At 40.6% G+C, this 18,011-nt stretch overlaps 1 protein-coding gene across 4 annotated transcripts in view; it reads right to left on the reverse strand.

The window, feature by feature from the left end:
• Positions 1-2,554: 2,554 nt before the first annotated feature.
• Positions 2,555-18,011, reverse strand: part of LOC121292743 (tumor necrosis factor alpha-induced protein 2-like) — a 55,335-nt gene continuing 39,878 nt past the window's right edge. For all 4 annotated transcript variants that reach the window (XM_041215091.1, XM_041215093.1, XM_041215090.1 and 1 more), the window contains exons 9-13: positions 16,531-16,657; positions 16,032-16,154; positions 14,496-14,651; positions 10,216-10,337; positions 2,555-5,183 (exon numbers count right to left, since the gene is read on the reverse strand). In XM_041215091.1, coding sequence (XP_041071025.1) covers positions 5,027-5,183; positions 10,216-10,337; positions 14,496-14,651; positions 16,032-16,154; positions 16,531-16,657 — 685 coding nt within the window. In that variant the 3' untranslated portion in view covers positions 2,555-5,026. The remainder of the gene's footprint in view (positions 5,184-10,215; positions 10,338-14,495; positions 14,652-16,031; positions 16,155-16,530; positions 16,658-18,011) is intronic.

Genomic DNA, 18,011 nt, shown 5'->3' on the forward strand with positions numbered 1-18,011 from the left:
TAAGATGGTGGATGAGCTGCTGGCCAAGTAGACTTCTTTGTCCTGGTGTTATGAATTCAGGACCTTACAAGACAGTTATGTCTTAAAATGTCTCTTTTAACTTATGGTAAAATAGAATGCTCTGAATATGGGAATGGTGGTCATACTAAACCTCTGCCTGGAGACAGGCCCATGTGATCTGGTAGTCATTTCATTGGGTAAAGAATCCTGAACTGAAACCTATTGATAATCAAGTGACAGTTTTCAGAAATTAACATAGAAAGAGGGATAGCTGCTTTTCAAAGATATGAAGATGAAGAAGGAGAGACAAAAGGAGTTATTATTGTGTTGAGAAGCAGCCACTACTGCTGTGCAGAGCAGGATTAACTGTTTTTGTCTTAAGAACTAAGTAGTATGCTTCTAAAAGTTAAATTTCTATTTGAAAGAAAGGGAACAGGACTGAAGGAGCTTTTTGAGATTTAAAGTACAAGGAGGTGCCGAGATGGGTCTTTGTTGGTGAAAGTTGGTGCTGGGTGTTCCAGCTGAGTGGAATGATTTGACTTTGCATGGCAGGGAGAAATGAGCCTGCTGGAATCTGGGAGTACATTAAGACATTATCTTGTATTGCTACCCATCAGCCAGAAATGTGGTGCACAACAAAAGGAGTTGAAAGGAGAATTTCAGTTGAGTTAATTAGTTAACATGAAAGTACATTTTATTTAGTTTGGTGTATTAGTTGTCTATTAAGTAATGTTTGATCTCTGTTGATTCAGTTTGTTTGTTGCAGTAAAAGTCTTAAAGCTTGAAATCTTGTCCTTCAGTTTTTTGGTCAATGGGGAATTCATCTCTGTTTTAAAAGTTATTGGTCTCTATGGGGATTGTAACACTGGGATAATGTTAAGCTTCTTGAGTGTTGATGGAGCCACACTAATACAGGCAAGTGGAGAGTATCTTATCACACTCCTGACTTGTAGATGGTGGACAGACTTTGTGGCATTGGAAGGTGAGATACCCATTGCAGAATACCCAGCGTCTGATCTGGTCTTGACCTGGCTGGTCCAATTAAATTTCTGGTCAATGGCAAATCCCAGGATGTTGATGGTGGGGAATTCAGCTATGGCAATTCTATTGACCACCAAGAGAAGATGGTTAGGTTGCCTTTTGTTGGAGATGGTCAGTACATGACACTTGCATGATGTGATTGTTACTGTAACTGGATAATTAATTCCTGGAATTAGAGAATTGTCCTATGATGAGAAGATGAAGAGATTGGCTTATACTTTCTCGAGTTCAGAAGGAGATGTGATCTCATGAAACTTACAAGATTCTGAGGGAGCTTGACAGGATGGATTCTGAGAAGCTCTTCCCCCTGGCTTTAGAGTCCAAACTGAGGAGGCATAGTCTCAGCATAAGGGGCTAATTGTTTAAGACTGAAATGAGGGCTGTGAATCTTTGGAATTCTCTACTCCATAAGGGTTGTGGATGCTCTATTATTGAGTATATTCAAGGCTGAGATCAATGGATTCCTGGACTCTAGGAGGACCAAGTGATCTGGGGGTTGGGTGGGAATGTGGAGTTGAAGTCAAAGATCAACCATGATCTTATTGAATGGTAAAGCAGGCTTGAAGACAGTATGCCCTCCTCCTGCTTCTATTCCTTATGTTCTTATTGTTGATCTCTTTAAATAGTGCTGGTGGGTTTGGAGTTGCAGCCCTTCATGTTGCTTAGTGTGCATTCAGTTGTGTGAGCAGGGGCTGGGATACCCACTGCGGGGAGCATCAGTTGGAACCTGGAGCTTCAAAAGGGCAGCACTGGCATCATATCAGTGTTGCCCGCTGCTTGTTATTGAGAATCTGCTTACTCTGCATACTTTGAAAGATGTTAGCTGCATGTGCACCAGTGCCTTCACCAAGATGCCAGACAGCACAGTTCACAGAAATATATGTGCATTGTGGATGCCATTTTGGCCCCAACTGGCAGACATAGTTACCAAACAATGGGCGCTGCCATGCACAGTCTTGTGCCCATGAATGCTGTATAGCATCATTTACAAAATTTTACAGACTTCAGTTGATTATGCACCTTATCAGCTTAATAACCAGCTGAACAAATTTATTCCAGGTGTTCTGAATGGCTGATCAGAAGTGCCACATCCAAATCAATCAGATATTGAAGAAATTGCATGACACAAAATATTGCCTACCTGTTGATTTGTTATAATGCATTAAAATTAATATATTTTTCATAAGAAAAAAAGGAATTTTGTCACCAGAGATATCGAATATCAAACTAAATTTGCAAAACAAATATATAGAGTGCCAGGCTCAGAGATTGGATGATTGCACTGAAAAACCCAAACGAGAAGATGTCAGGTAACAACTGTACTCTGTATTGGTGAAGCACCAGAATACAACCAGTGACTGTGTGGTTAAACCTCAATTACACCACTGCCTCCAGAGAATAAGGTAGAAAATTTTTTTGCATACAGATTCAGCACAAAAACGGAGATTATTTTTAATACTGTTGATGTCACATTAGGAGCCCATTTGTGTCTAAAATAGAAACATAGAAATAATGACTGTCGCAGTACTTTATTTAATTTTAAGTACATTAAATTGCTCATTTCATTTTCAGATGTACAGTAAGGCTACAAAAGCATTTTTAGTTATGTAAAAGTCAGTCCAGCATTTCTGCTTCTGAATGACTTTTGAAGAAAGACTTTTGAAGAAAAGTAACACAAAATATAACACTGAATATAACATTGTTTAATGCCCTCAGCTGGTGACTAGGTGTTAAAATGTAATTGTTCTGGTGTTAAATATTGTGGCTAATAACTACAAGTTTTAAATAGAGTAGCCTAGGAATAACTGTTCGCAATATCAGCATATGCTTATCCTGTTGATTTGGCACTCCTCTCCCTACAATTTTTTTAAAGGCAAGGATCCATTACAATACTGGATAGTGGAATAGTCCAATAAAAGTGTTGACCATCCACTCTCTGGTACCATCAACATTGATTTTCAGCCTAATGTTTATAAAGAAGCTTATTGGCTCAAAATGTAAGAGACAGTGTGTGTGTGTATACACATATAGTCTATATAGCTAGAGAGAGAGAGGGAGAGAGAGAGAGCTACCCCTCTCTTATTCTTATGTCCATGAGACATTCTTATAACTGTGCCTGCCCTGGTATCATGTAACTCTAGACCGGTGATAATTGGCATGGAAAACAATCTGAAGAATCTCATAACTTCATGATCCAAATTGTGAAAATTGTTTCTATTTAAAATACTTTCTGTGTGGTATCAGTCTTGTTTATGTGTTCACCCATATCGAAATGTTTCACCTATCATCCAATTAAAGCTAACAACAGAAAATCCAACATTGATTGGGTGAGAAATTTTGACTTTTTAGTGACTATTCTACCTCATATTATATCAGGTAAATCCTTAAAGTAAAAGCTGATTCTTGGTATAGAATTCTGTGTTGATGTTGGAATTGAGAAGACATCAATACCATCTGGAGTCAAAGATAACCTTTCTGAGTTGGTAATTTTTTTAAACTATAAAATGTATGGCATTAATGGTGGAAACATTCAGTTTCATCTCCAGGTTCAAATCCAGAATAAACTAATGGGACCGAAGTTTTCTCTGTAAAAGTTGTATGCAGTTTAAAATCTTATTCCAGTGGACAAGGACACAAAGTCAAACTCTGCCGGCACTTCTAAATTTCAAGTTAACTGCTGAGTTTCCCTACAGAATAACAATGGCTCCATTTCAAAGAGCAATCCATCGGTTGTTGTTACATATTCAGGTAGATTTACAATAGATACATGCTCGTGTTCAGTGACATCACAATTACACTGTGAGATGAAGCCAAGTATGAATCATTAAGCTGCTTTATTGCAGAACAAGTGACCACAGAGTACCAGCTATAATTATAATTCACTCATTCCACTTCGCTTCACTTCTATACAAAAACACAATGCAAGCTTGCCTTTAGTGGGTCGGTAGCATAGTGGTAATGTTACTTGATTGATAATCCACAGAGGCCTAGACTAATGCTCTGAAGGAGTTGGGGCAATTTAAACTCAAATTAATCTCATTAATAATAATGATGAAACTACCAGATTGTTCACTAATGCCCTTCAGGGGAGGAAATCTGCTGTCCTTACCTGGTCTGGCTTGCATGTGTATCCAGAACCTTGGCAACATGGTTGACAATTAATTCCCCTCTGAAATGGCTGAGCAAGCTATTCAGTTCAAGTGCCATTATGGATGAGCAATAAACGTTGGTCTTGTCAATGGTGCTCACACCCCAAGAACAAATAAAAAAATGCATGGACTGTCTTCATGAAGTTTTTGGAATGAATTTACTTTCTGTGCAAATACTGACTGTAAGAAATCGAACCTCTACAGTGTGACCTTCAGGCCAGAGCAGAACCTCATGTTGCTGCAGTCTGTTGGTCTGTTTCACATCAGCCTGCCTCCTCTGTTTTTAGTCAAGCAGACTACTCTCCCCAACCAGGAGCAGAATCCATCAATATAATTTGATAATGACCCCCACTCCCCACTGCCACCACTTAATTTGAATGAGTTAAAGTGTCTCAGCAGCAACAACATCCGAACAAACACTAGAATGTCAATGGACTTAGCTTAGTCTACAGCACGCCACCTGAATCCTAATGTGCAACTCTAAGCCTTGCTGTCCTATGAATTTATTCCCCTTAGGATTAACTTCAGTTTGACAGTAGCATTTTTAACACATATTGCACCAAGGTCATTCTGTGACGATGTAGTCAGAAATCACTAAAAATGGTAAAGTTATTTTGAACAAGCTGAGAATGTGACAGCTACTCCATAAAAGTGTAACTGTTTTCTTTCTAATTAGATAATCAACCATAGGGTGATTGAGTTGTGGGAAAAGGAGAAATGTCACAAATGATGTGATAAGTTACCATTTGATTGTGCTACGTTTGGCTATGCTCTGTTCAATGTTTACTCAAAAAATCATTCTTTTGCTGCATGATTTCCCAATGATGAGTTGATTTCTAGAAAGCCTTAAGAATGGTAGGATTAGAAAAGAGTTTCCTGTACATGGATGGGTCTGTGTTGTTCATAGGAGTATTGAGAATGTTCAGAATCTTCTTTTCATCTGATTTTTTCATGTTGGCTTTTGAATGTAAGATGGCTCTAATCTGCTGTTCTCTGTAGAGGGTGGAATTTTGGATTAGGATAAATGACTCAAAATAATTTTATTGCAACAAAAACTATACTTGCAGTTATAGAAATTGAAGAATAATTATTCTCGCCAGGCATACTGGTCAGTACATATTTGCATGTAAAGTGAATCGTTAGCTTAGCTGTTAAAAATTCTAGAAAGAAATCATTCAATTATAATACCAAAATCTTAGTCTGTTATGCCCGTTTTCGGCATTAACATGAATCAGAATTCTCAACATTGTAACTTGACTTCTTTGGATTTTTTTGACAATAGTGTGTGGCAGGTTTAACATTACACTTTGGACATTTCTATACCAGCGGATGATAGTCAAAAACATCAGCTGTTTTGTAGGAACAACACTGGCTGCAGACTCTGAGAACGTGTGGGGGCAGAAACATCAGTTGACCGATATCAAACATGATTTTAAAAGCTTTTGCTCTGACGAGTACTATTTCTTTAAAGCTATTGAAGTGTATCTTTGATTGTATAATAACTGCCTACACAATTGCTTGTAGCAGATATTTTTGAAATAAAGTGATGATACTGTCAGCTTGTATGCTGCCATAGAACTGCCAGCTACATGCTCAGCAAACCCCAAGGCCACCAGCAACATATACTTGCAGCAGTCATTTTGTGTCACCTCTGGGCAGATTCCCTGGCAGAGGTGGCAAGTTACACAAACTACTCTGACCCGGAAGGTAGGCTGGTGTCAGAGGTCCACGATTGTATGCCGTGGTTGTACAAATGTGGAAAATCCAAGGCTATTTAAGCAGGATTTAATAGCGAGTTTATCTGTTACTTTATGTGCCAGAACAGCACTCATTCCATCATCACCAGATGAATCAGGAGACCCATCCTGATTCAATGCAGAGTGTAGGACTGCACATCAAGAGCAATACCAGGCAAAGTTTTTACAGAATTATAGAATTGTTACAAGACAGAAGGAGGCCTTTCAGCCCATTGTATCTGTGCCAGCTCTTCACAGGAGCATTTTGCCTACTGCTACTCCCCCGCCTTCTCCTCGTAACACTGCAACTTCTTCCTTCTTAGATAACAATCCAATTTCCCCTTGAATGCCTCGATTGAACCCGCCTCCACCACACACTCAGGTAATGCATTCCGCAGCCTAATCATGTGCCTCATGAAAATGTTTTTCCTCATGTTAATATTGCTTCTTCTGCCAATTACCTTATCTTTGTGCCCTCTTGTTCTTGACCTTTCCACCAATGAGAACATTTTTCCCTATCTACCACGTCTAGATTTTGAATATCTCTATCAAATCTCTTAACCTTCTCTGCTCCAAGGAAAACAGCCATTTCTCCAATTTATTACGTAACTGGAGTTCCTCATCGCTGGGGCCAATCTTGTGAATCCTTTCTCCACTCTCTGTAATGCCTTCAAATCTTTCCTAAAGTGTGGCAACCAGAACTGACACAATACTTCAGTTGAGGCCAAACTAGTGTTCTATACAAATTTTACATAACTTCCTTGCTTTTATACTCTCTGTCCCTACTAATAAAGCCCAGATTGGTGTATGTTTTATTAACCATGCTCTTAGCCTGTCCTGCCACCATCAATGATTTATGCACAAATAAACCCAGGTCCCTCTGCTCCTGCACCCACTTTAGAATTGTATCCTTTATTTTATATTGTCTTTCTGCATTTGAAAGGAAAATGAACTTTGTGAAGTGACTATGCAGAAAGTCAGTATAGAGGCTATCTGCATAGCATTTCCTGTTGTATGCCAGCCGTTTCACAGAGATTTCTTTTCATTGCCAATATAGCACAGCCATTGAAGGGGCTTTCCGTTTGGCATGATTGCATTATCAGTTCACACAGTCAACTCCCCACAATGCCACAATCATTTATTAAGGTCAATTAGAATTCAGTTTTGTAATGAAAATGTTTACCAGGCATGTCTGAAAGGAGCTGTAAGCTGATTGCGTTAAGTCCCTGTAACGATGCTTTGTTAGATTGCTAGAATTTTCTGCAAGATTGCATGTTTTCTCACAGATATTTAGCAATGCTTGTACTTGTTTTCAAGATAATTTACAGTTACAGAACTAGTTTTCACCCACTTTAACTTTCAGACAAAGTTTAACAGAATATTGCTATCAAAGAACAAGAGGGCAATAATAGTAAGAGACTTCAACTATCCTAATATCAACTGGGAGTCAAACAATATAAGGAACACTGAGGGAGAAAAATTCATGCAATGAGTCCAGGAAAATTTTTTCAACCAATTAGTGACAAACCCAACGAGAGGAGATGCAATTCTAGACTTAGTCTTGGGGAACAGAGAAGGGCAAGTGGGTGAAGTGACAGTTGGCGACCATATCGGGGACAGTGATCACAATTCAGTTAGATTTAGCATTACCATGGAAAAGGACAGAGATAAGGCAGGAGTAAAATTCTTTAACTGGGGGGTAGGCAAATTTTGCAGTAGTGAGAAGGGAGTTGGCTGAGGTGGACTGGATAGCACTGCTGGAGGATAAAACTGTGGAAAACTAGTGGGAAGCACTAAAAAGCGAGAAACTAATTGTACAAAGTAGACATGTCCCTACAAAAATAAGAGTGGTACTGCCAAATCTAGACCCCCTGATTATCTAGGGGAATACAGGGGAAGATCAAACAGAAAAAGAAAGCGTACGATAGGCACAAAGAACTAAGCACTGCAGACGAATATAGGAAGTGCAGGGATGAAGTAAAAAAGGAAATAAGGAAATCAAAGAGAGGGCATGATAAAAGGTTAGCAAGCAAAGTTAAAGATAACCTAAAGATGTGTTACCAATGCATTAATTCTAAAAGGTTAGTTAAGGCAAAAATGGGACCTTTCAGAGATGAAGATGGAAACTTGTGTGTAGATGCAGAGGCTGTGGGAAGGGTTTTGAATGAATATTTTGTCTCCATGTTTACAATGGAAAGGGAGGATGTAGATATAGTAGTCCAGGAGGAACACTGCGAGATATCGGACGGGATAGTCATAAAGAGAGAGGAAGTACTTGAAGGGTTGAAATCCTTGAAAGTCGATAAGTCACCAGGGCCAGATGGATTGTTTCTGAGGCTGCTGAAGGAAGTCAGGGAGGAGATAGCAGATGCTCTGAGGATGATTTTCTAATCTTCATTAGATACAGGGGAAGTACCGGAGGACTGGAGAAATGCCAACGTAGCTCCATTGTTTAAAAAGGGTTCAAAGGAAATGCCAAACAATTATAGACCAGTTAGGCTTACATCGGTGGTGAGCAAATTAGAAGAATCAGTCCTGAGGGATAGGATTAACTGTCATGTGGAAAGGCATGGACTAATCAGAGATGGTCAGAATAGATTTGTTAAAGGAAGGTCTTGCCTCACAAATTTGATTAAATTCTTTGAGGAAGTGACAAGAAGGGTTGATGAAGGTAGTGCAGTGGATGTTGTGTACATGGATATTAGCAAGGCATTCGACAAGGTCCCACATGGCAGATTGGTCAGGAAAGTAAAAGCCAACGGGATTCAGGGTAATGTGGCAAACTGGATAAAAGGTTGGCTTTATAATAGGAAACAAAGGGTAATTGTCGATGGATGCCCTTGTGAATGGAAAGTTGTCTCAAGTGGTGTTCCACAGGGCTTGGTGTTGGGACCCTTGCTGTTTGTGTTATATATTAACGATTTGGATGTGAACGTGGGGGGCACGATTGGCCGAGTAGTGGATAGTGCAGAGGATAGCCATAATCTCCAAAATGATATAGATGGGTTGGTGAAGTGGGCAATAAAGTGACAGATGGATTTTAACATAGAGTAGTGTGAGATCATACATTTAGGGAGGTCAAACAGTTACAGGGATTACACAATAAATGGGAATATACTAAGAGGGCTAGATGAAGTGAGAGATCTTAGTGGACAAGTACACAGGTCCCTGAAGGCAGCAGTTCAAGTAGACAAGTTTGTAAAGAAGGCATATGGAATGCTCTCCTTCATTGGCAGAGGTATAGAATATAAAAGTAAGGATGTAATGTTGGAATTGTATAAAACACTGGTGAGGCCACAAGTGGAGTATTATGTGCAGTTCTGGTCACCACATTACAGGAAGGATGTAATAGCTCTGGAGAGAGTGCAGAGGAGGTTTACAAGAATGTTGCCATGGTTAAAAAGGTGTAGCTATGAGGAGGGATTGGATAGGTTGGGGTTGTTTTCCTTAGAACAAAGAAGGCTGAAAGGTGACCTGATTGAGGTGTACAAAATTATGAGGGGAATAGACAGAGTGGACAGGATAAAATTGTTTCCCTTGGTGGAGAGTTCTAGAACCAGGGGACATAGATTCAAGATAAGTGGCAGAAGGTGTAGAACTTTTTTATGCAGAGAGTAGTGAATTCGTTGCCCAAGTTGGTGGTGGAGGCAGAAACTCTAAACTCTTTTAAAATGTACCTGGATCTGCACCTTAAGTGCTGTAATCTGCAAGGCTATGGGCTGGGTGCAGGAAAGTAGGATTAGAAAAAGCACCTGGTTGTCCTTGGCTGGCATGGACAAGATGGGCTGAATGGCCTCCTTCTGTACTGTTACCTTTCTATGGTTCTATGGTTCTAAATGCTATTTGAATGAGATAATGAATACAGTGCTGAAGTGTAATGCATAACAGCTTTCAAGTTCTAAGAATTGGGCTTTTCTGATGTTATGTTTAGCTCCACTTACTACGCACCTAATATATTCTCTGAAGGTTTTACCGAAAAATATCACAATAACATTACATCTATTTAACACAAAAAACATTTCTCTCCTTACATACTTGTATTTGTACAGCTTTCAAAACATGGAAACATCTTAACAAAGTGATCTGTGTAGATTTTAAAATTTAAATACTGCAAAGAATACATTAAAAACCTTTAAAGGTCTTTACTACATGTCTGAATAGAATGAGAATTGTGTTTTTTTAAAAGTAGAAGTCAACTCCTAACGTGTCACCTTCCTTTCACTAAACATCACATCCTGATGTGTTGATATTTTCATGTTTTCTGTTTATTCTTTTCTAACTGTTCTTACCCAACATCTGGGAAGTCTTGGAAGAGTGCAGCAACTTCGATTACAATTGCATTGACATCTTTCAGCCTGATGATTTCAGCTACTTTAGGGAGAGCAGACTCTAGAAATGTATCTTCAGATCCCTGGTTAAATGAAAGACAAAAACAATTCTCTTGTTAAGTACATTTAAAAAGAAATGGTATGAGAGTGGTGGCAGAACAGTAATCAATGTGTCTTGGTGATGTGATAAAATGCAACAGGTGCATCAAGTGAATTAAAACTATCATCCGATACCCGATATAAAGTTGCAATGATCAACTCATCCCTTTGTGTTTGTGATTATTAATGATGGTTCCTTACTAGATTAACACCCTGAACCTCTGATCTATTTATTGCAATAGAGGTAGAATGTAACAGTGATTTTGTCATGGCATATGTGATCTAAGAACATAAAAAATAAGAAAAAGTGGATTAAACCAGACACCCATTGGGTGGAATTTAATGGCCTTTTGGAGGTGAGTTTGAAGGCAGGGGGCATTTGATTGGGTGACAGGGTGCGATGTAGGGACCCCACCTGACTAAATCTAGGGTGGGAAGGCGCATTGGCGGCTTTCCCATATAATCAAGTAAAGCATACATAATGAAACTTGGCTGAGAGCAAAGGCAACCATTAGAGTACTAAAACACTTGTGCCCCATAGAAAACATTGTTTGACTGACAGATCAGACTTTCTGATCACAGCTGTAAATTTCACTATGTTTGTTCACATAAGTTAAGTGGTTTCAAGGATTTGTGGTTTTTGTTATTGATACTTTAAAGGGTCTGGATGATTGATACTTTTATTAGTTCATAGTGAAATGAATTTTTTCAGCTTAGGAGAAAGTTATGAATTAAATTATTTCAAAGCTTTTTTTTAAACATATTACTATACACTATAGGGTTCATTGGTTCCAGACAGTGTATAGTGGGTCAATAGGCATAGAAGTGCCATAGATTGGCAATGGGGGCATGAGAGACCATAGAGATTGGGTGGAAGGACAGAGCTTGGCATAGGGGATACAAGGGACATGGCGGGTGGGTGGGGAGCATGAGGTGGCATGGATAGAGTGTGGGGAGTATTTGGAGGGTGAGGGTTAGAGGGTCTCAGTGTTTTTATTTTAACTGGAACAGAGTCCCATGGCACCAAGGCGGGCCTTTTATGCAGCCTACCTCCACACCTGGTCCCTAGCAATGCCTTTGTGGGTACTTTCTCCCAAAGCAGGCAGGCCGAGCTGGGAATTCTCCCAACTCCCGCTACTCACCTTGGGATGAAAATCCAGGTCAATTACACCCTTAGGTTTACTATGACTTCCCATCATATTATTGCTATTGGAGAATAGTTGAGCCAAGAACATTTGGGCCAAGACTTTTAGAATGGTGGAGTTTCCCTTCGCATTATCTGAAGAGTTGGTGGAGAACATATCCCCACCAATCCTGCCTGCTCTGTGGCCATTTAACACTCCAGCAAGCCTTAACTGGCTGGAGGTGGGACTTGCGCCTCTCAATTGCGAGGAAGTCCACTTTCTGATTGGCCTGCAGCCCTCTAGTCCCTGCAGCACCAGAAGCTGCAGTGGGCAGGATTGGGACTGCAAGCAGTCCACAGAGCCTAAGGCCCTGGAGTCCAGCTCCAGATAAGTTTTGGAGGTCTCAGAGTAGGGTGCACAGGTGAGGCCCAGAGGGTTCGGCAAAGAAGGGTGAAGGTGTTTGTGGAGAGGTTGGTGGTGAGGGAAGACCTGCAAGGGCCAGTCCTTTTTGGTGTGGGTGGGGGGGGGGGGTGCGGGGGCAGCACCCAATGTTAAAAGGAGGCAGCTAATGGAGGCGAAACCCCCTCTCTTCCCGCCTGAGGTCTCAGCAGGGTCACTTTTCCGATTACCCCCACCCCGGAACTCTTCTTGCCAACTTGAAAACTTGAAAATTGAGGCGGGAAAAGGCCCTTGAATGGTCAATAATTGGCCACTTAAGGGCCTCAATTGTGGCAAGGGCAGGCGGGACGGCCTAGGCCTCAGGTGTTCCAATGTAAAATTTCAGCAAGATCAGGGTGGGTGGGGGCCCAATGGGAAGGCCATCTGAAAAATTTCATGGCCTTCCCCGACCTGCCTACAAATCCACTAGCAGGGAAACAACAAATTTTGCCCTTGAAAGTGAAGAGAGAAACATGTCAGAAGGTGGCTTGTAAATTCACTGTAATTTACAGCATTTACTGAATTGATGATATGAGCAATACAATAATACGACACCAGAAGGCTTTTCTTAAAGCGTTTTATGGTATTCTAAGTTGACTTCAAGTGGCAAAGAATGCCTTCCTCATACGCTCATTGGGTAGGTGCACTGTGAGCATTTCAACATAGCAAATTCAGAGCAAAAAGGGCCATTTGGCTCATCAAGCCTGCTCCATTCTGAGTCCCCTTGGATTGACGTGTATATACGATCTGCCAGACTGTTCAGATTTTCCCTGGTCAAGTGGCTCTACTTATCTGGATGTAATTTTTAAAAATGTATTTGTTCATGGGAATGTAAGCATTGGTGGCTAGGCCAGCATATATTGCCCATCCCTAAATGCCCTTCTGAAGTGCTGGTGAGCTGCCTTCTCAAACCAATGCAGTTCATGTGGTTTGGGCACATGCCCGGTGCTGTTAGGAAGGGAGTTACAGCACTTTAACACAGTAATACTGAAGGAATGGTGACATAGTTCCAAGTCAGGATGGTGTGTTGTTTGGAAGGGAGCTTGCAGGCGCTGGTATTCCCATGCATCTGCTGCCCTTGTTCTTCTAGGTTGTAGATTTGCAGGGTGCAGTTGAAGAAGCCTTGGCAGGTTGCTGCAGTGCATCTTGCAGATGGAAGACACTGCTGCCACTGTGTATCAGTGGTGGAGGGAGCACCATGCATATGCATATGTATTGTTATGCATTTCTATTATTAAGTATTATTACTCTTGATTGTTCCTGCTATGGAATTGATTTTCCAGACAGGTTTCTCATTAGAAACATTGAACTTCATTTACAGGCTGCAGCAGCAGCTACATGCTTCCATCAAGCTCCTCAGCTAGAAGAACTCCCACTCTAAGGTTCCTTGCACTTAGGGCTGATTCATTCACACTGTCATGTGATACTATACTACACAATAAGTCTTAAAACTACAGTCACTACATTCCTTAAAGTTACAGTTACCACTGTTTGTTATGGACTTGATTTCCAGACAGGTTTCTCATTAGAAATGTCAAAGTTTATATACAGGCCACAGCAGCAGTTATATGCTTCCATCAAGCTCCACAACTAGAAGAAGAAGTGATTCCCCAATGACTTTTTCTGCGAACCATCTACTTTATGTAGCTAGCAGTAAGGGAGACACACTTCTCTCTGTGAGGTTGCTGAACTATGGGCAATGGGAAAAATTGCTGAGGATCTTCATGACATTTCAAATATATACATGGGTCATGGAATTATAAGTTTAGTCACTCAGGTGATTTCATTGGAATGTCGTAACTCCATGACTTTCAAATCTCTTACAGGGTCCACATTCAGGAACTTATCTTTTCCCATTGCTGACCTAAACCTTATGATGCTATGACCACTGTTGCCGAAATATTCTGATTTGACGCTTGATCCACTTTTTACTCAACTCGTTCCTCAGGGTCTCCTTCCAGTTGGGTTGGAAACATACTGATCAAGAACATTTCAACAACATGTCCTCCTCTCTGCCCTTTACATTATTACTATCCCAATTTGTATTAGTATAATTAAACAGTCCATTATCGCTCCCTATAGTTTGAACTTCACAGTACTTTCCCTGCAAATTTGCTCCTGTATCTCTTTCCCACTATAATTGGCAATCTATAGAATACACCAGTACTATTATGGTATCTCTATTGTTTTTTAATTCTGTCCAAATGGATTCTCTGATGACCTGTCTAGGACGTCCTCTCTCTCCAGCACTGTGATTGTCTCCTTGATCAATAATGTCACCTCTCCACCTTTCTTTCCTGAACAACTTGTATCCAGGGATGTTTAGTGCCCAGTCCACCCTTTTTTTGAGCCATTATCGCCACATCACACATATAGTTATTTGTACCTGCAGCTCACCAACCTTATTTGCCAAGGTTTGTGTGTACATACAGGCACTGTAAACTTAATTTAGGCCTAACATATCACTATTTCTTACTCTAGTGCTATCTGGTTCTCCCAAACCTTTGTGCAGCTTGTTTCTCCTTTCCAATGCCACATCCTGGTTCCCATCATTTAAAGAACTCATTTGGTTTTACTTACAAAGAAACGGAGTAATTCCTGTAACTGATCAGCTTCATTCTGTATCTGGTCTGCCAATTGTTTTTGTTGATCTCCTGTTTTGCAAATCACCCTTTTCTTCATAATTCTTAGGATATATTCTGTAATGAGCTGCTCATGGATTTTCTTCAATAGATCCTGGTTAAAAGAGAAAAAATAATTCTAGTAGGGTGTAGATACAGAACACTGTAGTCTGTTTAAAAGCAAACACATTATATTCAGGCATGAAATAATCCTTTCCTTATGAAAGGATATTCCGTTTCCAAGTAAAATGTTTATGAAAGAGCTTTGCTTGGAAGTTGAGGCTCTTTCCTCTCCAATTTTCTGCTGCTACTTCTCTTTTAAAGGCTTGTTTTCATATGGGGCACATTCCACCGACTGCAGTTGTTCTTTATGGACTGCATTTTCCCAAGGTAGAAAATAATCAGGAGCCGGGGCCATTTTTGGGCCCTAACCCCGCTCACTGTGAGTGCATTCACTGGCATAGTTTTACAGGAGGCTGCCCTCCCTGTTCACTGTCCAGTCTGGGACGCTGGCCTGAAGACACAGGAGGACCAATCAGAGCGCCCGAAGTGAAGGGTGGTTGGCAGCCCCACTGTGAATGCTGCTGAGGCAAATGGAGAAGGAGAGGGTGGCACAAGATGGAGGTATGATATTGCTGATGGGACCAGCAGCTAATCCCTGACACCCAGGACTATTCAGTCACTGCAGGTGAAACACATAATTTCAAGCCATTTCAGGCAGATAGTCTGAGGCTTTCTGATTTGGTCCTAGCTCTAAAGTGAACACTGCATATGCACCTCATGATGCTCTGAATTCCCATTGTACCCTCGCCTTCTGTATGTAGATGAACTGCAGGCAAGGCGGGGGTCTCCTGTGTGAGCTGGCAAAATTCCATTCTGTTTCAAAAATGCCCCACTAATTGCCTCAATACTTGCCTTAGTTGGATTCCCACTGCTGCTGGGCGAGCTACTGTCAAATTTTTGAAGCTACATCTGGAAAAATCGTAAGGAGGTGCCAGCCTGTTGGGAAACCAGCACACTGTCCGCTGCTGTGAATTTGCCAGCACCACTCCGACCCCTTCATTTCCAGAAGTACCTCTAAGTCTCAGGAAAAAGTCCCACCCGTGTACCCAGGAGTGCTGCAATTTGGATATCTGATGTTTAGCAGTGATTGTGAACTTTTGCAATTACTCTTGATTCCGTCCACACCATGTCTGATTCCAGCATGGGTCCCCGTGCAAGGGTCACAGGGTTACTAAGGCTAATTACATGCCCCATCTGCCATTCTGGCGGAGGCTAGCTAAGATAACACAGAATGATTCTGGGGCTTTGTATGGCTTAGTTCCCCTCCGACATTTGTTTATTGACCTGTACAGCAGTGTGCTAACATTCTCTTAAAAACAGCAGCAAGCTAGTTGTTGATTGTGATCTTTACAGTGCTAATAGTATGCTTTTGAAAAAGCTGTTTATCATGATGTGTTTTCTCTCATAGAAAAAATGCTTGTTTGTGACATACCTGATACTGTGGTGGTTTCAATTTCTTTAACTTTGTGAGATGCTCCTCTGTTATTTCAAAGATTTTTTCTATAGGCTCCGGGCAGGCAAGCCATTTATCTGTCACCAGCTTTTTGAGGTGAGGCTGAGGAAGAATGTAAAGGACTTAATTTCTAATAACTCAAATTATCCAAGTGGAAAATAACTGTTCCTTTCATAATCTGACCTTAAACAAAAGTCAACTATTTGTTAAGCCAGATATTTCCAAATTTTATGGAATCCTTCCAATTGCAGATTTGCACATTGTCAAAGGCAATGCAAATTGAATATTCTTTTAACAAAGTTGAGTTAAAACTGCAGAAAATGACAGGGATTGAGCACAGTATACTCAAGCTTTTATACATCATATACTTAAGAAGATGAAGAATCTTACTCAACATTTCTCAATTTTACAAGAAGCTGCTTCTACAGTTCTTCAAAGTTCATTTTTAGGATGTGTTTACACTTCGTTCACACCATACCTTTAATTTACAAAACAAGGTCTTTAACAAAATGCCTTTTCTCCTCTTTTCCATTTCATTCAGAATTGAAAGGATATTTTCTTTCAGCACAATATTTGTGATTTTCTCATTTTTATTCAGATAATCCCTGAAAGCAGAATGAAAAGTTCATAAATCTCACATGTTCAAACCCAACAAAGCCTTGAGAGGAGACTTGCAAAGGTAAATCTATTGAGGGGTAATTTTAACTTTGGTCAATAGTATAAAGCAATTATTTGATATTTGATTAGTGGTCATTTATATAACTCTTCTGATTTTCATTTCCATTGAGGAATTATTTTGCTTCTATTTCATTGAAAAAATTAGGTAAAATCAAACAGCCTCAGGTAGAAAGTAGTTTGGTCCCATTTTTGGCTCCAAAATAGGCACATGATGCACACGAGCAGTAAAATACCGAGGCCCAAGTCTCATCTGAAATTGGGCTTCATTTTAATAATGTATGTGAGCTGCCAGCATCTGTCATGCCTCTAGAGGCAGCTTGTCCAAAAACAAAACTGAAATTTGGGTCTATTGCCTTGTTGGCAGCAGCCCCCAAGCAAATCCTGGAAGGTGTTTATTGGGGTGGGCGGGGGCAGGGTGGGGGTGCAGGAGTGCAGTGGATGGCTGGTGCTGGAGAAAGAGCATGGGAGAAGGGTCAGTTGTGGACCATCAGTAGCCCTCAGCAGTGCGTAAGAACTGGGCCACTCCTGCTCCTCCCAGTTCCACAGGAAGGTAAGTAGAAATTAAAAAAAAACTCTTATGAGCATTGAACATATTTCTTGGGGTACCAGATGAAGCCCTGTGAAATTGATGATTTTTGTTTTCATTTTCGCCTTGATAAAGGGTACATCGAGGACTGATATCTATCCCTTGTGTTAACCATACCTCTTGAGTGTGACCAAATTATGGTTGCAAAGAGATTCTTATATAACTAACATTTTATTGACCTACAAATCAATCTGAGAAATCTAACTAAAGTCTCTTAACTAATTGTTGTCCAAACAGAAATATTTTAAATGATCTTGCAGCAACTCAGGGCAGAATTTTACAAGTCGGCAAGTGGGGACGGGGCCCACTCACTGATGTGTAAAATGACGTGTGGTGACGTTGGGCGGAACTCCCGATGTCACCGTGCCCGATTTAAAGTTTCAAGAAGGCGGGAGCACAGCAAAATCAGCTGCGCGCCCGCTGACCTGTCAATGGCCAATTGAGGCCATTGACAGGGTCAGTTAAGTAATTAAAAGACATGCCCATGCAACCTTAAGGTTGGCAGGCAGGCCAGGAGTCCCAGCGGGAACTAGAAAAAACATGAAACCTCTTCCACGGGCAGGATGAGGTTTCATGTAGTCTTTAAAAAATTTAAATAAAGATTTTGTAAAAATTATGGACATTGTCACATGAGGGGACGTGTAAGGGAAATTTTATTTTTCTACTTTTAGGTTTTGTACATTTAGAGCCGATCG

Source organism: Carcharodon carcharias, chromosome 20 (genome assembly GCF_017639515.1).
Source record: "Carcharodon carcharias isolate sCarCar2 chromosome 20, sCarCar2.pri, whole genome shotgun sequence".
Taxonomy (NCBI): Eukaryota; Metazoa; Chordata; class Chondrichthyes; order Lamniformes; family Lamnidae; genus Carcharodon; species Carcharodon carcharias.